Source organism: Acanthochromis polyacanthus, chromosome 3 (genome assembly GCF_021347895.1).
Source record: "Acanthochromis polyacanthus isolate Apoly-LR-REF ecotype Palm Island chromosome 3, KAUST_Apoly_ChrSc, whole genome shotgun sequence".
Taxonomy (NCBI): domain Eukaryota; kingdom Metazoa; phylum Chordata; class Actinopteri; family Pomacentridae; genus Acanthochromis; species Acanthochromis polyacanthus.
Window position 1 is genome coordinate 19,416,020 of NC_067115.1, and position 23,870 is coordinate 19,439,889.

At 39.8% G+C, this 23,870-nt stretch overlaps 1 protein-coding gene across 5 annotated transcripts in view; it reads right to left on the reverse strand.

Annotated features, from left to right (window-relative positions):
* Positions 1–1,415: 1,415 nt before the first annotated feature.
* pkn1a (protein kinase N1a) overlaps positions 1,416–23,870 on the reverse strand; it is a 63,264-nt gene continuing 40,809 nt past the window's right edge. For 2 of the 5 annotated variants that reach the window (XM_051945840.1, XM_051945838.1), the window contains exons 4-23: positions 22,902–23,050; positions 22,283–22,403; positions 17,601–17,749; positions 16,028–16,241; positions 15,054–15,248; positions 14,555–14,664; positions 14,319–14,462; positions 13,948–14,023; positions 12,645–12,780; positions 12,228–12,354; positions 11,206–11,285; positions 9,851–9,926; positions 9,092–9,183; positions 8,570–8,746; positions 7,009–7,071; positions 5,954–6,030; positions 5,478–5,620; positions 4,820–4,927; positions 4,571–4,651; positions 1,416–3,144 (exon numbers count right to left, since the gene is read on the reverse strand). In XM_051945840.1, coding sequence (XP_051801800.1) covers positions 2,941–3,144; positions 4,571–4,651; positions 4,820–4,927; positions 5,478–5,620; positions 5,954–6,030; positions 7,009–7,071; positions 8,570–8,746; positions 9,092–9,183; positions 9,851–9,926; positions 11,206–11,285; positions 12,228–12,354; positions 12,645–12,780; positions 13,948–14,023; positions 14,319–14,462; positions 14,555–14,664; positions 15,054–15,248; positions 16,028–16,241; positions 17,601–17,749; positions 22,283–22,403; positions 22,902–23,050 — 2,522 coding nt within the window. In that variant the 3' untranslated portion in view covers positions 1,416–2,940. The remainder of the gene's footprint in view (positions 3,145–4,570; positions 4,652–4,819; positions 4,928–5,477; positions 5,621–5,953; positions 6,031–7,008; positions 7,072–8,569; positions 8,747–9,091; positions 9,184–9,850; positions 9,927–11,205; positions 11,286–12,227; positions 12,355–12,644; positions 12,781–13,947; positions 14,024–14,318; positions 14,463–14,554; positions 14,665–15,053; positions 15,249–16,027; positions 16,242–17,600; positions 17,750–22,282; positions 22,404–22,901; positions 23,051–23,870) is intronic. The other 3 variants (XM_051945842.1, XM_051945839.1, XM_051945841.1) reach the window with 3 other exon arrangements.

Below are 23,870 nucleotides of genomic sequence, written 5' to 3' on the forward strand. Positions count from 1 at the left end.
CCTGCTGCAGCTGTAAACAATAACTGCAGAAAGAATAAACCAAACCAGTAGAAGTTGTATTTCACGGCAAACTGATAACACTTGATCACCCCAATAGAGTATTTTATGTGTAAAAATATAACTTGTATAGTACTGTGACACAAATTCAGGGCCTTAGCTTCCTTCCTTTTTGAATTTTTGGTACTACTTTGTGTGTTTATTTTTGTTTTTTGCTTAGCTGCTGTCAACAAGAAAATATAGGGAAAAAAAGTAATTTAATATGCATTATGTATGTATTTTATTGACTGTACTTTGTTGCAAATACAATCTGACAGTTGGTATAAAAGGTATCCCAACCTACCGAAAATATACGTGAGCATTATAAATTACTAAAAGGTGGGAACATTTAAGTAGTTTTACACATACCGACTCCACATGATATCAGTGTCTTTCATGTGTTTTGCCATTAAAGACAGATTACAATGGACCTGCTTACCTATTTGATAGAGGTGATATGTCTGGTTCTGTTTATTTCAATGTTTCTATCAGAAGTTGTGCATGTATTTGTGATGTTTGCTCCTTTAGTGGAAGGTTAGAGGTCAGACTGCTGATCATTAAATACTGTAATAGAAATATTTCTGTTCACTGGCACTTCAACTTCCATGGTTGAAATCGGTGTTAGAGCCTTATGTTTCCAGATAGTCCAAAAATCACATGTGAATGCACATATAATAATAGTAAATATTCGACACAAAAAGATGAGCAACTACTGGAAATGTTAAATCAGTGAATCCCTCAAGTCATTGATGAGCACACATCTGTTGGTTGGATTTTCTTCAGAGGAAGGATTTGCTTTGTTTCCGTTTTCTTTCTTTATAAATTAGATTATTTTTGGGATTTAGATTGTTTATAGAGTTTAAAGAATCAGCCTCATTGAAAGTCTCAATAAATAAATCTCATTATTTTGTATGTTTTTCTAAACCAAATGATCAGCAAAAATATACAACAGATTAATCTATAATAAGGATAATTGTAAACTGTAGGTCTAAACAATGCAGTAGTGAATGGAGGATCTAAGGACAGATGGTTACAGATTGTAAAAAAAAGTTGTTTTTTTTAACCATACTGTGTTACAGAAATAAGATTTAGTTAAATTGAGTCTGTGATCATGCGACTCCACTGAAATTGGATTAAAAATATTTGATTATCGCTAAACCACAACTCAAAAGCTAGACAGTGACCAATGAGGATACACACCCACTCATTCAAAAAGTGGAATTCATGCCTTTCTATATGCGGTTTATGAAAAAACTAAAATGTGTTTCAAGTGCTATTGCTACTTTTTTCCAACCTCTTTTTACAGTATCTGTATAGAACCCTTAATCGGCTTGATCACACGCTCCCCCGGCCCACGACAACAATAAACAGACATAATATTCACTCCAGGTTTTCTTTATAAAATAAGTCATCTCATACTCTCACATGGTTTTGTATTGTCGTACACAAGATAAGTAAAATCCACACCATCATACATACAGCGCCACGACAAACCTCTCCTGTACTCAGAACGTGTTACATAAGTTCTTTTTGTTTTTTTTTTAAACCAGTGGCTCATGTCTAACATTTATCATTGTGTTGTCCTCTAATGTTATCGTTCATTTAGAAATGTATTGCCAAGACAACTGGGATCTACTCACCGCTCCGAGCTCTCTAATTGGTTCCACAGTGGAAAAGCAGTTAATGAGGTTTGTTTTGATTATGGCACCACCCAAATTTCCCCACAAGTACTTCGATATCAATCAGTTTCGGGACGCTGCAGTGAGTGAGCACAGCGGGTGGATTTCAGTCTGTTGGTGGCTTCAGCTCTCAAAACAGACTCAAACAATTCTTACAGTCTGAGTTTTAAAATTGAATCGCGTTGGAGGGAAATTACTTACTTCATGTTCACAAAACTCTGGTAGCATGTAGATAACTGGATTAATGTCTGCTACATCACAGTTTAGTGTTTTTTGTTGTTGACATAACCTGTTTGCCAGATAGCTTTTATGCTGATGGTTGTCTGTGTGTGTGTGTGTGCTACACGTTTGTATAAAATTGTTTCTAAAACCCAAATGTTCAACTAAAAAAAACAACAACAAAAAAACTATTTTGTATTAAGTAATGCACAGAGGATTCATTAAATATTACTCATTTGCAAATTGCTGTTGCAAAATCCAAGCACGCAATTTTAAAAAGTAGTTGGTGGACATCCAAAGACAAGTCCACTGCAGTGAAGTCAGACAGTGGTTCTTTACCCCATAGTTAACTAGAATTCACCTCGCATCAGTCAGAAAGATCGAGGGTCATAATCTTACGAGCGCCGGAAAAGCTCTGAGCACAAATACCCTCTGAATGTCATCATTTCTGCAGGTATCACGCTGTATACAGAGGGCCACGAAATGACAACAGAATGCTTTTCAGTGGAACAAATACAAGTACAAATGTAAGGCATTGGTATGAGAGGCTACAGAGCAACCCCTAAGCAGTCAATAGTACAAAAAGACAGCAAGCTCCTCCTCTCACAGCTGCACAGGTGACTACACTGACACACAGGAGGATGGACGAGGCATTTTAAAGACTAATGTTTGCAGGATACACAGCTCACTGGTGTTATACAATGACTGGAGAGTGGGCCTTTGTTTATCTTCGTTTGTGATAGAACATTTAACAGCAGCGACTGTCTGTCCCGTTTTTTAATTTTTTTTCTTAGTCCACGATCTTAAAAACCCTGCAGACACAAAACTCAGACCACCTGTCTTCGGTCTCTCTGCATTTGTTCACAGTGTAAATAACGGCAGACGAGCGCTGACGGTCAGTAGAGACTGTCAGTCCGCTCTGGCTACAACCGTCGCGAAGCCTCCAAAAAAAAAAAAAAACAAAAAAAAAAAACAACATTCCTCGAGATCTGCGGGCTTCGGCCCACTAGCAGAGGTCAGAGACGTAATCGAAGTCCCGGAAGCTTTCCTGGTCTTTGCGGGAGAGCACACGGGGCTCGCGTGGAGGCGTGAGCGTCGGCGGTTCGGTGGTGAACTCCTCGTCAAAGTTACTGACGTCTTCTTTGCCACCAATAGAGGGGACAAATGGCGGGGGCACCTTCCTTTGCAGCAACGCCTCCCAGTCCACATTCTGGAGTGAGAAGGAGGAAATAATTACAAAGGTGGCAAGACGGACAAATACAGCTGCTTTTCTAAAGTCTTGGAACAGGGCAGTTTAATCGACTTGCTCCGTTTTTGAAAATCCCTCTCAACCACCAGTGTCTGTGCTTAGTAAGTGAATCTCTGTGGTTCAGAGTTTAGTCTCAGTCCTACATGCTGGTTTGTGCTTTCAGATACACTGCAAAAACTCAAAATCTTACCAAGTCCATTTGTCTTATTTGTAGTCAAAATGTCTCATCCCACTTGATTTAAGATAAATTCACTCAAGTGAAATTTCAGCAAGATGAAGGGACTTGTTTTCAGACAGTGCATCTTAAATATCTTGTTAAGTCAAACAATCTTACAATTCTCTTGTTTTAACCCTCGTGTCGTCCTACAGGTCAAACTGAATCGTTTTAAAGTTTGAAAATGTGGGGAAAAAACAAGTCACAGTGAAAACATTTTCAACACTTTTTGGGAAATTTAAAAAAAAAATTTTGATGGAAAAAAAAATGTTAAAAAATGTTTCTTTAAGAACATTCACAAAAATGTTTTGTGAATGTTCAAGAAAATTATTAGAAGTTTTACTGATATACATGTAATCATTTCAGATATTTTTGGGATTTTTTGGAAGATTTGTTCATTTTTTGAAAATATTTACAATTTGTATACATTTTTTAAATTTTTATTTCTTGCCAAATTTGGGGATTAAAAAAAAAAAAAAACTTTTAAGGGAAACGTTTAAGGATTTTTTTCCCCTGAAGGTTTTGCAAATTTTTTTTTTACAAATTTGGGGAAATTTTTGCTGAATTTTGGGATTTTTTTCAGACGAAGAAACAATATTTTTCGGTGCCGAAAATGAGGACAGCAGGAGGGTTAAGACACCGAAGATTGACAATCCTGCTAAAATATAGCTTAAAATAAGTTTTCCTAGCTAATTTTAAGATCTCAATATTCTAAATATCAGATCTCATTTCAAGAAATCTTATCAAGCTATTTTCCACTTGTTCTACTGGCACATTTTCCCCATTTAGTTCCATGCAAAAGTTCTTTCAAATACGTTTTTTTTCTTGTTTTGAGAGGAGCATTTTTTTCCCCAGTGTATCAGCCTTACTCTACTCGCTTTGGTAAACACATTTGCAAATTAACTGCATTTATATAACACTATATTATATTTATCCAAAGCCACAGCTGCTTTGAGTCTTATCAGAGCTGTTCCTGCTGGTGGAAACCAAACATTTCCTGCTGCTGCTTCACAACAAGATCTGGACGTTTGTCAGCAGAGCAGTTTTAAATATTGCAGGAAAGAACGGCACGAGCAGAGAAAAGTCAACGAGAGCTTTTAGCTGAAAAGCGGCAGTCGACAAGCTCTGTCTGCACTTTCAGCACGACGCCAAAGTGCAAATAAGTGTACTCACTCTGAAAAAGGGCTGCTTCTTCACCTCCTCTGCATCCTTCTCACCAGAACCCAGTCTTCTCTCTGGGTTCCTCCTCAACAGCTGCACACACAAGAACGAGGAGATATTGTGCGACTCTGAGTAAGTGCATATGTCAGATGGTTAACTATGTTTGTGATTAAGTGCTTTGAATGCAAGTGCAGCATTTGTCACATATAGTTTGCGTGGAATAAAGATGGTGAGAATGAGAAACAGTGTGTGTGTTCTTACCCGTCGCATGATGCCAATAGCTTCAGTGGAGAGGAAGCGTGGGTAGCGCACTTCATCATTCACAATGCTGTCAAACACCTCCTCTTCATCGTCTCCTGGGAATGGAGACTACACACACAAAGGACACAAAAGCATACTTAACGCAATACAGTTCATTTCAGAGAACTATAATTCACAGATCAATGTGTTAAGTGTGTGACATAAAGAGACCTGCCACATCTGAGACAAACTGCAGCATAAAACCAAGATAACACGTACACCCGATCCACAAACAACATAAATAAGAAAAAAAGATATCACAAGGAAAAATATATGAAAATAAATAAGAATTCAGGCTAAATCTTCATTATGTTAGAAATATGTATTCATGACTAGTTTCCTTGCATCATGTTGGATTTGGAGCAGTTACATCTGGTGCTTTTCATGCTTTTTTTTTGCTCTTTTGTTAAATTCAACGTTTCAGGCGACTCCAGATCTAGACGTGCTCAGATCCATCCCCCAGAGGAACACTATCTCACCTACAAGATCTGCTGTGAAAGCACAGTGTGGCACCAGATAAATGTGATATTAACCCGACAAGTTTGTAACGATTGTTCACACAAATATCCGGCCAGCGACAAGCAGTGTAGGAGCTTTAAGAAAGCGTGTTAGTTCTCACCTCTCCCACCAACATTTCATAGATGAGGACCCCCAGTCCCCACCAGTCGACTGCTCGAGTGTAGGAGGTATCTGTGAGGACCTCTGGGGCCAAAAACTCTGGAGTCCCACAGAATGTGCTGGTCCGATCTCCATAACCCATTCCTGCAGACAGATGAAACACTTTGAGGCTGAAAGCTTTTGGGTAAATCTGGCAGGAGGTGTGGAGGAGTTACTTGTTCATTTCTTTTGTTTCTAAACCTTGTAGTTTAGAAATGTTTGTGCAAATTCTTCATTTACATTTCAACTACCATGTTTAAATTGGCATCCTGCTTAACCTGCACATCTCCTGACAGAATGAGCAACGTTTGTGCAACCTTTGTCTCGCTCTTTAAAATATATTTGCATCCTGAAGAATAAGTTTACCAACAGAGGCAAACTGCACTCAGAACCAACAGGAAAAATAAAAGCTCTTCTGCCAGGAACATTGATATCCACCTTCTTTACACAGTCCAAAGTCAGCGATCTTCACATAACCATCTGTGTCTAGCAGCAGGTTGTCAAGCTTGAGGTCTCTGGGTGGGAGAAAAGATGTAGGTGAGAATCAGTGTCTCTGTAGAGTATTCAGCAGACACAGCAGGAAGTGCACAAGGGGTTTTAAAGAGATACAAACAAACTGGAGACTGAGAGTCTGCAGACATCCTCGCAGCTCTGTGACGCTGCACTGACACTGTACAGCTGTGCCTACTACAAATGTCACACTCATTTTGCTAAAGAAACAGTCGGAGTCTCTGCTAACCTAAAGTCAGTAGGTTTGTTATATGGGCACCATAAATGCGCCAATCTGTAGTAGCAGTAATTTTTGTCTGGACAAGAGCTCACTAAATATTTTAAGGGAAAACAGAATGACAAGCTTCATGTGAATTCAAAGGGATATTTGTTATATTTAAAAATTTATTCTACAAAATCTCTTACATCCATTTTTTGTGCTGTTGACATTTTCTGGTCAGATATTTTGCATTGAACAGTTCAGGAGTCGAAAAGAAAAAGCTCGGTGGAGGTGTTAGAACTTCTCCACTGGACAATTTAAACATCTTTTTGCAAAGATTTGGGTGGGAGATGCTGTTTTGGTAACTGCTTCTTGAGTAGACATACACTACAGTCACTTAGAAATGTAGTTCTGTTTGAAAGAAAAGTGGTTTTTTGATAAAGATAACATGAAATTATTCAGAATTACAGTGTAGACATTGATAAAGTGGTAATGACTATTCTAGCTGAAAACGGCTGATTTTTAATAGAATACCTACATAGGGGTCCAGAGGAACATTTCCAGCAACCATCACTCCTGTGTTCTAATGCTACATTGTGTTAGCTAATGCTGTTGAAAGGCTAATTGATGATTAGAAAACCCTTGTAAAATTATGTTAGCACATGAATAAAAGTGTGAGTTTTCATGGAAAACATGAAATTGTCTGAGTGACCCCAAACGTTTGAACGGTGGTGTATATCTAAGCTTTCAAGTGAGGAAACAGATCTGCGTGGCCTCCACTCACCTGTACACAATCTTATGGTCATGGAGGAACTGCAGTCCAAGAACCACGCAGGCCGCATAAAACCTGAAGTCAAAGCAAAGAAACATCATTAACAACTTCTGAAGAAAGGTGATAAAAGGCAAACCTCATCGTAAATACCGGAAATTCTGGAAAGACTGGAAAAAAACTACTCTGACAAACAGCTGTCTGCCAGCTGTTGGGCAGGACCCTGATAATACTGTTGAGGGGCAACGCATCTGTGTTTGTGAAACAAAAATATACTACTAGTGCTAGAGCACATTAACATCTTTAACTGATCAATTTGTTGGACACCATGGAAATAAATAACCAAACAAATAAAAAAAAAATTCACTTATTTCAGCCGATTTGACTCAGCCACTCTCTCAGGATTATGTGGGTGTGAACAGACTCCATTTGACTGGCACATTTAATTGTGATGATCAAAAATGAGTTTTAGGGGTTTAAACACGGTCCTTTAAAAACACTCAAGAGCCCATCAAGTGTTCTGATGTACACCAAAAATCTGCAACTTGTCCAAAGATGAATCCTGTAAGTGAAGGTGACAAAATTCACATTTGTCCTTAAATTACTCTCTGAAGTTCAGCTGATGCCACGGTGAGGCTTTTCAGTACAACATTTCCACTTTGTTGTTGACTCACATCTATGCGGATTCTCAGTCATCCAGGTCACGGTCAGACCTCCAGCAGAAAGCAACTAGACTCCTCTTTATGGTTCCGGAAACGTTTCACCTCTCATCCTTCTTTAGTTCGAACTGACTACAGTCACCCACAAATCACTGCTGATGGTCCATTTACGACCTGAGATGTCTTAAGATGTCTTAAGGTGTCAATGGCTGTGAAACTGCCAGGTCATGGATGACACAGATGTTAATGATGGTGCAACTTTCTGAATCTCAAGACTGCATTTTAGGTACCTGACAAATGGTATCATAAGAGCCCTTCCTGTTTCAGTTTAACATAGATGACTTCCCTCACTCCTCTTTTAAACCATCTGCTCAGAATGTGAACATTACTGTCCTCAAAGGAGTGTCCACTATCCTTTAGATGCAGATCGACACACTTTGTTTTTGTCTTAATTTTTTTCTTGGGAATACTTCTTTGTAAGTTGCAGTGAAGGAATATGAACAAAAACTTGAACACTCAATGGAACTCAGCCTTCTTTAATGCTATTGTTTGCACCTGTACTTCTCTTGTTACAAGATCCTTTTGCAGGCAGTGTTGACCGGGAAATTCACATTATCAGTGTTTTCAGTGTACTTTAGTGAGTTAAAAGCAGAGTTAAAACGTGTGAACTTTCAAAATGATCATAAAGGTCGAACATATTGGTGATAAAACTGCATAAAATGTATTGATTTACTGAACTAATAACATCTGTCATTGTACTTTGGGAAGTAATTCATGAACGTCTTCACCCCCTAAGTGTGATTATATTCATTCTCCCTATGACCAGGACTAATGTGTGCCAATAATTAAAGTGACCAATGCAACAATTTTAGAAAGTCTTCCTCGAGCATGTTCTCAAACACAGAGACATTACGTACACTGCTCGCGGCTCTGTGAAGACGTCTGTGTGGATGTGCATCATCAGGTCGCCTCCTGCTGTGTACTCCATCACAAAACACACATGTTCTGGTGTCTGGAAACAGGCAAACAGGTTGACCAGGAAGGGATGGTGCGACATGTTCACGATCTCAAAGATGCGCTTCTCGCACATCAAACTGGGGGAGGAAAGACAGACAAAGTGAATAAAGAGGCAAAATAAGGTGAGTGGGAGGAGGAGGAGGGTAAAAATGAACAGGGGGTGAGGAGGAGGCGAGTGAAAAGGGAGGTTGCAGAAAATGAGAGAAAAGTGAAGGATTGAGGGGTGGAGAGAAAAAGATTAGAGGGCCATTTACACATAATTCGATAGTGTTTATTTTGGTCAGTGAGACACCCACAGAGGAACTGTAATCACAGTGATTCAAGACACAGCGCCACAGATTCAACACTGCGTGTATTGCTGGAGCTGTAAAAACACAGCAACCAGTCACACACACGCACTGAAGAACAAACACATCACACACCTTTCCACCTCATCCCGAGCTACGATATCCCCTTTTTTCAGGGCTTTGATGGCGTACATCGTGCCTGTCTTCTTGTACTCTGACAACAACACCTGCAGACACAAAGACACTTTGATTCACTCTTTAAAAGACAAAAGCTTGTACAAGTGCATGCGTTTCTAAGATGTGAATGTTTGTAGGTTATTGATGAAGAGAAGAAAAGAAAGCCTTTTCAAATGTACTGAGATATCACAATAAGGCTGGGATTATGTGATTTAAACCTGTAATTCACCTCACTCTTTGTGCTGCAAAATGCTTTTCTTCAAGGGAATGTGATCGATATGTGAGAAACAATTTCATCTGAGCTCCAGCAGCCACAACAGTTTTTTAATGACAATGATTGTTACAAAAGAAACAAGGGAAAGTACAATTGATTTCAGAAATGTAAACCAACTAAATACATTCAGCATGTGCACAAATACTGTTGATAGTTTTCACGTTGTCCTTTATGCGTGGTTTTCTGGGTATGATTGACTTATCACATCACTTTTTCCATATTTCTAGAAACACATCAGCCCAAACTCCTTGATGCTGCGTGAAGAAGAGTCCAGGCTCAAAACACACTGAGATCCAGATGGGTTGTCCCACTAAGTATCTACTATATTTGTGCACATACTGACCACCTCTTTTCTTCCCTGTGTTAACACTGATGGATTTCAATAACTATTTAGTGGATTCTAACTTTTATTACTTTAAAAAAGCTCATTCATGAAACTGTACCTTCCCAAAGTGTCCCCTGCCCAACACAGCGATCAGCCTGAAGTCATGGAGGGACAGAGGACCTTTCTTCTGCTTGCTGGAAGGACGGATGCATAAAAACCCATTAGAAATACATCAACCGCTCATAATACAAGACAATGATTTGTCATGGCACACAATGAAACTGAGAATGTGGGTGCAGCGTAGAGCTGAACGATTCAGGGAGAATATCTAATTTTTATGGCAGATACTGAGATCTGTGCTATAATTTAAAGTCAAGTTTAAGTTCCATATTCACACCGTAGTTGATTTAAAACATGTGACGGAGCATTACTACGAGATACCATAAATATTAATCGAGTGAGAGGATTTAAACGTATAAATTGCTTCAGATGTGTATTTATTACATTTTCTTCACTGATATTTATTTATTTTATCAGGGACCATGCAATTAACATAGAAAATATCTGTCTCACATGTAGAGTGTATAGCATTAAGCTAACTTTGAACTCCCATCCCTGGTTGGGCTTTTAGAGTATGGGACAGACATTACAATAATGATCACACAAGCTGTGAGTTTAAGTTAAACAAATAAAGCCATAAAAATAAAATGATTTCAATAAGAAAATAATAGGACCTTTCTGAAGGCAATCTTTGACACAGACATTGGTAAACCATTAATGAGTCAGAAGCTACCCCTACATTAAGTATTGCACATTCTGCAATCAGGCTACATAAAGGAATAATATTAAGAAAAAATATAAACCTGCGTCAGACACAGTGTGGATTATATATACGAAACTGCAGAATTTGTAATTAGCTAACTGGATTGTTTCAAAATCTGATATTGATTTGAAAGAGAGTTGTTGTTCAGCCCTAATACAGCACACTGTTATGTAGCAACAATAGACAGCAGACATTCTGACCTGTAGCAGGAAAAGCAGAGATGCTATAAATAGAATTAACAATGCCGTCTTTCTGTACAGGTAAGAATATAATGGACAGTTAATGAAGAGTTGCTGGAATAAACCCCGGCTTATAAGAGGCAGGACCATGCTGGACAGGCTGCCATGACTGACACATGGAGACCGACAGCCGTGGACAGTTACGTTTATACCCACTGGCAATTTAGAATTAAACCTCTGCATGTTTTACAGTTGTGGGAGTCCCGACCTGCTGCAGTCCAGAACATTTGTGCTTTGAGGTGATATGAACCGCCACATATTAAATTCAGCCATTGCCAATTACATCATTGACACGTCGGCTATTGTACTGCCACGTGTCAAAATGTCCTCTGTGAAAAACGGTCCATGTATTATGTGCACACAGGGCAAAAAATAAATGCACATACAGTGTTTCTGTGAATGTGTGTGTACCTGCTGACAGATGGGGTTCGGATAGGGGACTCAGGGGTGAGGTCTCGGGGGGAGAAAGGCTCGATGACTTGCAGTCGGTCCTATTGGAGAACATGCGAGGGAAAAAAACGAAAAGGAAAACACATGTAGAGACAAGGAGATGCAAAATGGGAGACAAGAGACACTTGCTGCCCCTGCTCTGCTTTATATTAATGTTCAGTTTTTGGAGATACAGACCTCAGTGGCAATCCACACAGCTGTGCTTGTTGACTGAAAACTATTTACTCTCACTAAATTTCAATGTTTAATTAGACTTAGAAAGATGTGAAGCGTGGATTTAACAGTTTCACTGGCTTTAAATCTGCATTCACATCATACGTAATGCACTGTAGAGACGGCACTGATCAGAATCAAAATGTGTACGCATTAGATTTAGCTTTAATTACCTTTAACAACAGTTGATATGAGTGGTCATTATTAGTTTGGTTTTCAGGCTCTTTTAAAGTCGAAAAATATCCCACAAAGTCTCAGAATAAACATGTTCGTCAGGCTGCAAACTATGTTTTGACTGCAATCTTAATTTCTCAGTCATAAATGTACAGTAGCTGTTGACATGAGCACTACTTATGGCTTGAAAACAGCTATTTGCACAAGGTGTAATATGGCATGAAATTGTGTAAATTCCCAGTGTGATGAGCTTAAAGAACACTTTAGCTGAATTTCTTAAAAAGATTTAACAGCTATTTGTAGAAAATCTAATAATGTTCTCAAAAACATTTGTTTTCTTGAATAAGTGCAGTTTATTTTATTTTATTTCTAATACTCGTGTTCTTGTTTCAAGCAAGTGTCTAGCCGCAAAATATGGTCCAAACTTAACCTAAATTGGAACTATAACTGCCTGCATTATGGATTATTATATCATGTGCTGATAAAAGCAAGAAAAGAAAAACCGTACAGATGTGTTACTCTTCCTTTCTTGTGGATTCAGGTGTTGGATTCAGTTATATGAAAAATTTTTTAAAACATCAGCCCTGGTCACACACCTCCCCTATCTCCTGGGTTTCCTCTCTCTCTGTCTGTCTCACCGGAGTGTTTGTGTCCATGTCTCTCTTGTAATCGCCTCTTATGGGAGAATCGCTGTCCAGACTTAACTTCTCCACTGAGATCTCCCTGAAAAATCCACACGGACAAACAAACGGACCAACGTGGCAATGCAGACAGACGAACGGACATAAAACAAAACACAAAAGGATTGTTAGACGCGGGGCAGAGAAAGCATCGCATGCTTTATTCTTTGCCAGGAAACACAAGGAGAAAAAGGTTCAAGGAATGCTGCCGTGTTTGATAGCAAAGTCTGACAGATGGCTATCAAACATCGCACATGGTGAGTGGTTTTTCCTAGGTTAGGTGGAGTGTGTACATCTGTGCAGCTTATGTACTATTTACTGTGTATGTCTCACCCAGAGTTGAGTGTCAGGCTGTGTGCATTGGGGCTGTAGGTCCCTGAGTTGTTGACGGTGGGGATGGCGTTTCGCAGCAGCCTCACCCACGTCCCAATATCCACGTTCATCTGACGAGCCCGAAGGAATGCTTTGCCTGGAAATACACACACGTCGAAAATCACTAATGAATCGCAGAGCTAATCATCATCAATCACCCACTGAGGGAAGTCAGTTTCAAGTATCCATTATAATCACATTTTCTACTGAAGCTAAATGGTTGCCGAAAACACATTTAGCAACAACAGTCCTACCAAAATGAAAGCCTTTACATTTCCATCCCTTTGTTGAACACTAATCCTGTTTCATTTGTGTAAAATCTATAGTCTTAGGATCAATCTGAGAAAAGTTAGATTCCAGGGAATTAAACTCAAGTCAAGAATGCATCAAAATGTCTTCAAAAACTCGAGAAGGAAACGATTCTTGTTCCTCCCAAAATATGAAATAAGGAATTGCATACATAAATGTGATTGAATTTGCAATATTTGTTAAAATTCTGATTATTAATGAGACAAAATTACACTATAGCAACCATAAAAAAAGCTCTTGGAGAATGCTGCTCGGAGTAAGTAGGATGACTTGAAGATGACTTATGTGGCAGAGACACCCTATAAAAAATAAACAATATCTGCCGCTGACAGCACTAAAGAGTGCCCATAATAACCGGGAATTTTTCAACTTGGTTTAGTGAAATGAGTTGAAAAAGAAAAAAAGAAAAAAAAAAAATCAGTATTCTGGGAGGAAAAATTGCAATGAGACCAGACTTGAAAATCATAACCATGATAAAATATCTGGAATTTAATGCAAAAAAAACAAAAAAAACATTTTCCTCATCTTAATTGTCTGAAATACCCGAAAATGTCCATGATCAACAGCACAGGAGGAAGCAGGACACCACATCAGTCAAGAGATTGAATGAGCTTTCCAGGGTTTGGCTAAAATGCTAAAGTTAATTTTCTTGGTCTTGTACCTTCTAACTAGAGGCATCTCAATAAATTTCTCATTATCATAAAGGGACAAGATTATTCACCACTAGAGGGTGCTGTGTCCTAAATGAAAATTCAGCAGACTGAATGTATTAGTCCAGAGTGCTTCCCTTCAGGCTGAACTTACTTTCTCATTACGATAAATCAATTTTTAATAAAACTGCTGTTTGTTGCCTCAGATGTCTCTTTGTATAAACTGCGCTAAGGCTGGTCAGTAGAAAAGAACAGAAAAACAACAGAATTATCTACGTTTCATCTCTGCTCTGTCTGTTTCCCACCTTGCTGCTTAGAAAAGACTTTCTTCTGCCTCTGGAGACGAGGAACTCTCTCAATGACCGGGTTAAAGAAGGTCACCTGGAAAACACACACAAAGCAAAAGATGAAAACAAATGACCAAAAACCCAACACAGCTGTATTTTACTTTCAGACGTCATACTCGGACAGGCTTTTTGAAGTGTGATTTATCAAAGCAGTGTTTTCCAGCACAGGTGTGTGTGACAGCCTGTGGGTAGGTGTATGTGCACACATCTAAATATCTTTTTGTATTTATAGCAAGCATGTGTCATGTTTGCAAAGTATATGCGTCCACTTTGTATATAGCCATCCCTTTCCCCATTTTGTTGTTGTTATGAGTGTGTGTTTTGTGTACCTCGGCCAGCAGCAGGCCCTGAGGCTCCAGTTCCAGCTGAACTCTGTGCTTCTGGTTGTCCAGAAACTCCTCCAGCTTCAGGTACTTCAAGGCGCACAGTGAGCGGTAGTCCTTCCAGTAAACGGCAATCTCCATCTCCCTCGACTAAAACAGACACACGCAAGCAACCAGGGGTGTTACACAGAAAGAGTTGTGTTATTTACGTTCAGAATTTGTGGGAGTATGCATGTACTGACCCGCTCCAGCTCCACGGTGAAGGTCTGGTCCCAGGCTTGTTCTCCCACACTCCTCCAAGCTGTCTGACCAACCACTGTGTTATCCAGCTTCAGCACCGCACTCACCTCAGCTAGACACACAAACAAGGCAATTATTTCCTTCAAAAGTGGCATTCCTGTACAGTTATTTGACACTTCAATGTTTACCGGTCGAAAAATAAAAAAAAACAATGCCAATCATTTTCTATCAAAAAGTCCAACATCTCAAAAAGCTGTTTTGGGCAACCCAGTAAAAAACCCTTAAATTGGGTTAATGTGTGGGAGCACTGGCCCATAGTTTCTAAAATATCTGTCACCACTAGAATACAAAACTGGCCAGCTGCAGCGGTATAGTTATGGTGGATTATCTACACTGTACTGAAAGCGGCTGGTAATGGAGAAAATAATCTACATCCGTCTTCTGAAACACAAAAATTATAAGAAACCATGCCCTAGCCAGAATATACACACAGACACTTACAGGAGACTTCATCTGTCTTGCTGGGTGTCTTCCCGCTGACAGAGCCGCTGCGTCCGTAGAGTCCTTTGCTGCCTCTCATGAAAGACCTGGTGTCTCCGGGACTGTAGCAGGGCAGCATGACGGCTGTCCCTTTATTGCGACCGGGGACCACCTCCAACAACCCAACACAGCCCAGCAGCTGCACCTGTAAGGTACCTGAGGAGGAAGAGGAAAACAGTGCGGGTACAATTAACTGTGAAGACATACGCAGCCATTGTTAAGCTGTGTGCACTCACAAAAAGCCTAACGATTGCCTCAACAAACAGGCATTAATGGATAGTTGGACGTAAACAGCAATCAGTACTTTAAAAAAAAAAAAAAAAAAAAAAAAATCAGTGAAGAGCCGCTACAAACGTGCCACATATGCTCATTTGGGATGCACTCTCTCTGTTAGAATAAAAGCGAGTTTGTAAATAAAAGTAAATTAACTCAGATGCATGACAGCAGGTTTTTTCTCGTACAAACTTGTCTGCAACAATCAAAAACCCTTTGATTGTTCTCAGACAATCCGAAAACCTTCTGATGTTTCAATGCCTGTTAACCGCACTACCGCAAAAAAAGAAGTGCTGAATGTTCCTGAAAGCAAGTCACAATTAAATGATCCATGTACACTTCGTTGAAAAAAATCTGTATTCATCCAGACAGTTTCTTCATTTCAAATAGCCAGAGGAAAAACCTCATCAAGCTAACATAACTGACAAGTTAGCTCTGGACATTGATACCTGCATGTATTTACCATAGTGGCAGTCGAATAGTATGCCAACACCACTGTCTCATATGCGTTACTATTAGCTCTAGTTCTAAATAAATATTCATTTGTACCATGGGGGCTAGGGTCAGCTTGTGATCTTATGTCTATACTTGACATCTTGAATAACCCACGGTTTAGGTTCCACTTCCCTCTGGCCTTCATAGCTTTGTTGAGTCGAACGTACCAGTGAGAGGTGAGGGTTTGTTGAGGGTGCTGTACTGGTTGTGAAGGTAGGGGGCGCCGTGGCGGGAGCTGAAGGCAGGTGAGGACGCTAAGACCAGCTCCTCTTTGATGATGCTGGCTTTAGGATGGTCTTCTGGCAGCTCTGCGAGACGGTGGTCCAGAGAATCTCTCAGCAGGTCTAACCGCTGAGACGACTCGCTCAGACGAGACTGTGCCTGCAGAGAAGGAACACAAAGAGGCTTTAAGACACAATTCTATCAGCTGGATGGTGTTGTTACACGAGCATGAAGTAAGCCGTTTATCCTGTCTCACAGTGTAAAAAAATCCAGTCATCATATCTTATTTTACTCAGCTTTAACAGCTTCGTTTTTCTATTTAAATTAATCCTGATTTTACCACGAAAGTCATTAAGGACATTTTTTTAAAAATTATAATAGTCAAGACAAAAGGCAAGAGGCTGAAAGTAATATACATCTGAAGACATTACAACATGCCCTGGTTTTTCAGAATCACAACAGCATAGCAAACAAGTAAAACATGAACAAAATGTAGTATAGTAAGACGCACAAACATCACAAGTAGCTGACAGATAACAGGATTGTGCTGTTTAACAACAAAACAAGTGTACTATCCCTATACTGTAGCAGATATTTGAAAATGATGAAGTTTGTGTCAATTTTGGTTCTTTGTCCAACGGAATAAAGAGTCATGAGTGTGAATTAAAAGCCAGAAATCTGAGCACATAGCAAATAAACAGGCGGTTTATTGGTACTGAAGAGCCAATCTCAACACCAGCACAGACACTTTATATTTTGATTTGTGGGAGCAATACTGTATATCACGTTGCAGCTGCTGTAGGGAAGAGTGTACAGTAAAGCACTTAAAGCTAGTCTGTGAAATATCTGATTTAGAGGAGATGGTTTTCATCCAGACACTTGAGGATGCCACGGTCGTAAAAACTACTTTCATCCCAATAAACACAATTTCATTGAAAAATTTATGCCTAGCTGACAATGCAAAACACAACTTAAGGCGCCAGCTGGGCGCCACACATCTGGCGGAGCTTCATGCACAGTGTATGTGATTTATCAGTGGATTGTCCCTACATCAAAGCTAACCTTCATAATCATTCTGACCAGTCTGTGCTTGTTTGTTTTTGGGCATCATTTTAATGACGTATCTCAACATTCAAATGCTGTTTGTAATGTGTAGCCAAGAACATTTGAATTTCTGTTAATAGCAGATTGTTGTAGTCCTTTTCACTTATATTCTAGTGAAAAAAAAACACTTTCTGCTCACGTGAGGTCACCTCTAATATTTTTATAAATCAAAAATGAAAACATGTGTTCTTATTCTCCTTGTTTTTGCTTTAACAAACAGAAAATATTAATTAATCAGTCTGCATTCTGCATGCAATTGCTACTGGGTTAGCATCTGATGCAAGACAGCAGCTTTCTCAGTGACATCCCCATACTGACAAACCTCCTGATCTACAAATGTCCAACTGTATGCTGTGAAATTTATGAGAGGAAACTGCCTGCAAAATATCTGAGTGTTTGTGTGTCTGGTCTGACCTCAGACAGAGCTTTCTTGTCCTGAACCTTGTTGGCCCCGAGCAGCCTGAGGACATTCTTGGCCCCTTCAGCAACAGCATGTTCCACCCTGTAGTGATGCCTCAGCTCCTCAATACGTAGCTCCACCCCGCACAGGTCTTGGTTACCTGCTGACAAACAACATCAGTGTGCATCAGAGAAGATGACTTCACAGAATTAAAGCTGGGCTGTAGTGTCACAGCAGACAGTCATGTATTTCATTCTATTGTTTGTCTCTATAGTCAGGTGCACGTTGCAGCTCTTTTGTTTTGACAGTGGTGCGTTGTAGGGAACTCCCCTTGGCATACTAAGTCAGGTAAATGCCTTAATGCATGCCATGCATTACACAAGAGTCAGACAAAGGAAACATTAGCAGCGGCTGGAGGGAGGTAAGCGGCCTCTGAGCAGCATTAACTTTATCTCCAGCCTCTGTCTCCAAACAGCTCCATATCCCATCTTCTGAGCAATCAAAAAGCCTCTCTTGTCTATTTAGATTTTTATAAACTGCCTGATTGTTACTTTAAGTTAGCCAGCCAGCACTTACAATAATATTTCATTAGCACTCCATGACCTCAAGCTTTCTCTGCTGCTTGCCATGATAAAAAAAATCATTTATACATTTCCAGTCAAAAGTTTGGACACACCTTCTCAGTTTGTGCTTTTATTTCATTATTTTATGCATTGTAGATAAATACTGAAGACATCAAAACTATAAAAGAATACATATGGAATCAAGTTGTAAACAAAAAAGTGTTATTCTTTAGTATTAATCTTTAACGTAGAATATAATGCAAACAAATAAAAAGCATTGAATGAAAAGGTGTGCCCAAACTCTTGACTTACCTCAAAATGAGACATTTTCGCTGAAAAAAAAAAAAAACATAGTACTTTACATATACAAGTGTGTGATATATATATATATATATATATATATATATATATATATATATATATCTCAATGATAGAGACATTACAAATGAAATTGAAATGCATCCAAAAAACAAACCAAAAAAAAAAAAAATCACAAATATATCTATTTTAACATTATATACGGTTTATATTCCTAGTCACTCTCCACTGTAGGCTGATGGCCACTTCAAACCAGTATCTGTGATAAACACAATTGCTACTTTCACCTCTGAAATGGAAAGACCTGGCGATGGTAGCCAGACTAATACAGAAAATGAGGCGAAATGCTCTCAAGTGAAAAGGGAAAAAACAGAGTCAAGCTAAAAAAACAAACAAAAACCAGCAGACATCGGGGTCAGGCTCGGAGCAGAGCAGCACCCATGAAGCTCAATTACAGCAAAGTGGTTAGCTTAATGGCACAGTGACGACCTCTCACAGTGGGCAGCAAACACAATGGAGCACACAGATATGGGGACAGCAGAGAGGAGGTGTGAGATAAGGAAAAGGACAATTGGATCAACAGCATTCAAAAAAAGGCGCATTTGACTTTCAAATGCCCGATTAGCGAAGAGGAAGCGCAGGAGGACACGGACGAGTGATCAAGAATGATTTTTATGACTTATGAGCGGCACAAAACGCTGCATGAGACATGAGGAGAATGAAAGGAAAAGAGGGGGGCAGGGGTGGAGAGTGATGGTGGATGCTTTTATCTCCTAATAAGGTGTTCTGCTGGGAGTCCGGACCCTGCTAGATGACCCCTCCACCGGGTGTGGTGCCTGGAGACTGTCTGTCTGTGTACACTATACACACAACCCTGTGATTGTGTGTGTGTGTGTGTGCGGTTTAGAGAAGAGAGGCAGAATCGCCAAGAAATATCCAGAACACGTGGGACAACGGCACAGCAGAAGAACATGCAAGTATATGTTGTAGTTACCATTTAAAATAATCACACAGAGAAAGCAGAGAAAGGCATAAGCCTCAAGGACTTTTTTTTCTTTGCTCCCGTCATATTTTCACTCATTTTCCAGTGCAATATAAAGTCCTGAACCTCTATGAAAACAGCACAACCAATGCTAGAAGTGGAGCAAATTCAAAAATATCTTTTATGCAGCATGACAGCTATAGTGCCACAAATTGTTGAAGAAAAAAAGATGAATTTATTTAAACATTACACAAAATACTAAACAAATCTGGACTCAACATTTATACATTTTTCCAAGTGCCCATAAGTGTTGCAAATAGTTGAAAGAAATGCTGGATTTTCATACTGTAGATATTAATTACTTGTTACCTGTAGGTATTTGATTTGTAAATAACTTCTGGATTGTCTGCTTTCTGCTCTGTGTAAACACAGCCTGCAGTTCAACACAGTTCAGCTGAAAAGTACCTGTTGGGCGCAGCCAAGTAGATAATGGCTTCAAAGTACCACGGAGGAGCACAGAATTTTTAGATTTTTGCAGAATATAGCTACTAGAAATTTAAAAAAGAAATCTAATTTTAATTGAGACACGCAGAATAAAGTGATTCTGATCAAATATCATGATTGTAAGATTTGGACCACAAATGAATAGTTCAAGGACGATCAGAAGGGGTTTTTTTTCCTATTTTTAGGGTGTCCATCTCTGATAAGTGGTGTAATTTTTGGTTAGGTGGTTAAAGCGGAACATCGATTGAAAAACACTCCAGAGGCAGATGCAAAAAGTCTGATAAACTGCCTCAAGTGATGTAAAGTAAGCATCTGGCAGGGCTAAAAATAAACTTCAAAACTGAAAAAAATAAAGTCAGGAGGCTCCAAATCAGCCCTATAGGCTGCCTCTAAACTCTGCCGCAGCATAACACACCCATTTTCAATCAAACTGTCAACAGCTGATGGTTTGTGGGTAATGTAGGCACCACGTTTTTGACGAGACAGAAGAAGGTACAGAATAAAATGGGATACAACTCCTTTCCCTTAAAAATTTCACATCATACTTGACACCTTTAAAAGTACACTGCTGCTCAGTCTGGTCTTTAACATCTATATTACTATTTTCATCAAGTTGCAGCAGCGGAAGAACTCCAAATCATTAAAAACCCTGCAGGTTTTCCACATGGAGGACACAGATGGATAAAGTATGCCCTTAAAAGGCCTTTAAATAATCCTTCCAAATGTCCATTATCTTCTTTGCTCTAAAAGACACCCACTTTCTTAACAGCCATCAGCTCCTTCAGTCTGACATGAGCAGAAAGGAATAGATAGCCCCAAAGGGAATGCACCATCTTTAAAAACCAACTTTTGTACTTCTACCCCCTCCCATCGCTGTCTCTCTGCTGTCCTGCTCCATTTTACCAGACTGTCCACCTCCTGTGACTGACATCAAGCGGCCTGTTTTCCCAGCAGAGGGGCCTTAATGGTCCACAGCACTCAATGCCCTGTAGAAAGTCATTCACCTGCTCAGGCATTGATAGCTCTGCCACAGCGTGTAATGTGACTGCATGTCAGAAAGCAGAGAATGTGTGCAGGACATGAGAGTTCTTTGTTTGATTGTGTCTTTCAGCGCATGACCAAAAGTACTTCAGTGAATGCGTGCCTCAAAACTGCAAAATTCACATGAAAGCATAAATGCAATCCCCCGCTCAGACTGTGTTCTTATTGTGCTTTCACAAAGAGAACAACTACAGTGTGTGTGTGTGTGTGTGTGTGTGTGTGTGTGTGTGTGTGTGTGTGTGTGTGTGTGTGTGTGTGTGTGTGCGCGCGCGTATCAAAGAGGCTTTTCATCTCCCATAGTGTTGTTGGAGTGTTGGATGTTTTTGTGCTTTCGTGGATGAATTTGATTGATAGTGGTAATGTGCCAGGTGGGCCATTTCACAGGCTTTGTATTCCTCACTCCCATATTTGGCCACCCCACCCACACAAATGAACACACACACACACCCACACAAATGTAGTCAGTCCACAGTGCATCAAACTAACTATCCGCTTCATCTTCTTCCAGACAAGATCCAGGCGGACAGATGTGAAAACACCGAGCCGGCTCCTCATTGATCTGTTTATGCTGCTGTGTGTCTGCTGTCTGGAGCTGCGGCTGCTACTGCGCTGGACAAAACGTATGACATGCGGAGCAGAAGAAAAAGCGAAACTGCCGATCCCACAAGAGAGGCAGAGATGAAAAACACGCAGCCAAAAGCACACTGTCGCCGCCAGCTGACCACCGTCATAAACCACGCTGCGTAATACTTGAGACTGTCTGATTAAAATTAACGCTTGCATGTCATTAATGCGTCAGAAATAATTCTGTTAATATTTGACAGCTTTGTACTCTCTTCTTATGTGCAGAACAGAAGGAGTTGAATTTCATTTCTGTGACTGACAGATGGTCCGAAAATCTGGAAAGAACATTTTTGTGTTATTGTCAATCGAGTTTAGCATCCAGCAAGTTAAGTAGCTGTATTGATTTATTAACAACAGACCCATTTTACTGTCATTTGGGGCTTGGAAGCTTTTTTGTTAAGACCAGTAATGGGTGCACTTGTGTTTTAAAGCACTGACCGTGTAATTGCATCTCCACAGACTAGAAGGTCTTGTTGCCTGTCATTCTCAATCACTCTCCATGTATATTCTATCTGCTCTCTACTTTGCACATGTACAAAAGAAATCAGAAAATGCCCCAAAAAGCACTTGTTGAAAAAAGTCAAGTTCACAAGCACAGGCACCTAATTAACATTAACCAACATGGTCAATTGTCAGTCCTCTTCTGCATTCATTTAGCACTCACCCTGTGTGTCGTCGTTGTGCTCAGTGGCCTGAACAGCTTTGCGGATTTGCATGCGGATGATGTCGATTTTGGTCTTACTGTCCTGCAGCATCTGCTGGGCCGTCTGCAGCATCTTCTTATCCTGAGTGAAACAAAAACAGAAAGCAAATCACCCAAGTGAAGCAAAAAGAAACGCATCATTATACAACACTAGAAAAACTGAAGAGGAATTGTGTCACTTTACATCTTTGTTATTTGCAGCAATGAATGAAAATAGAGCATTTTTTTTGCATTTCTTTCAGGTTGGCTGATTGCTGCAGCTCTCATATGGTCTTTAAAAGGTGCAACAGTAAAGGGAAGTGAGGGAACCAGAGCAAGGTCATATGACAAAGACAAAGCAGACACGGCATAAAAGAGGGGGAGGGAAAATTCTAAGTAATTAAGCATGAAGCTGTATGCATTTGGAAGTGGTTTTGCGCGTCGTGTTATATACATTTAGAGATCACGATCTGAATCAGCAGATTGCAAGGTTACAGATCATGAATACACACATACTGTCACTTGTCGGCCACCTGGGGGAGGGGTGAAATGTGTGTGTGTGTGTGTCTTGCAAAATGTCAGTGGAATAGTAGTCCTGTACCTTGGTGGATCCATTGGCGTAGATTGGGATCATATTCTCGACGCCCTGTTTGACTTTGAGCTCGATGTTGAGCTGCCTCTCCAGAGCTGCGATGCGTTCCTTGTGGGCTGACGTACGACTCTCTGCCCCGGGAGACTGAGGACACTCATCTGTGGAGAGAAGGAAAAAGTTGAAGATGGTATAATAAGGAACGAGATTGGGGTTCACATGGTGGGCTCTACAGTGAAAATACCCGAGGGAACTTCATGCAGCGTCTAATAATACTGCTGCACTCTTTGGATTTCTACAACAGCATGTTGGGGAAACAGATCTGATGACTGTCACGGTTGTCAAAGCGATTACAGATCCACTATAGCAAATAAAAGCTGCCAAGAAACTCTGGATTTGAAGCATTTCTTTTGCTTCCCCAAATGATGTCACACCCAGATGAAATAAGGAAAGAGAAAGCTGGGGTCACTTCATTTTTTTTAGCTGCCCAGAAGTCTTAGAGTCATTATGAAAACGGAGACAAGGGTTTACAATTACGTAAAAAGTCTCTGCTGTCCTGGTTTTGTCACAAAAAATATTCAAATCTAAACTCAAAATCATGATATTTCAACAAAATCACATTATTCTAAATCAAATTTAAAATTTCTGCAAAAATAAACTGCATTAAACAGATTCTATAAAAAGTAAAACATCTGTGCAGCTCAGTGCAACTGCAGAAGCCATTAGTGACTCAGCTGTGACCAACAATCACGTGAAAAAACATTCAGACACTCCTAGGCTGAACTGCAGGCTGTGTTTATGCTGAGCAGATAAAATATATAATAACAATAAATATGTATGATTTGTAAAGTAATATTTTTTTCCTAAGATTGGTAACTGCTGTGGACACTTTTTTTTTTTTTTTTTAAACATTTGTGGCATTATACTATCAAAAACATTATTAAACTCCCTGCTCTCTGCTTCTAGCTACGGTTGTGCAGT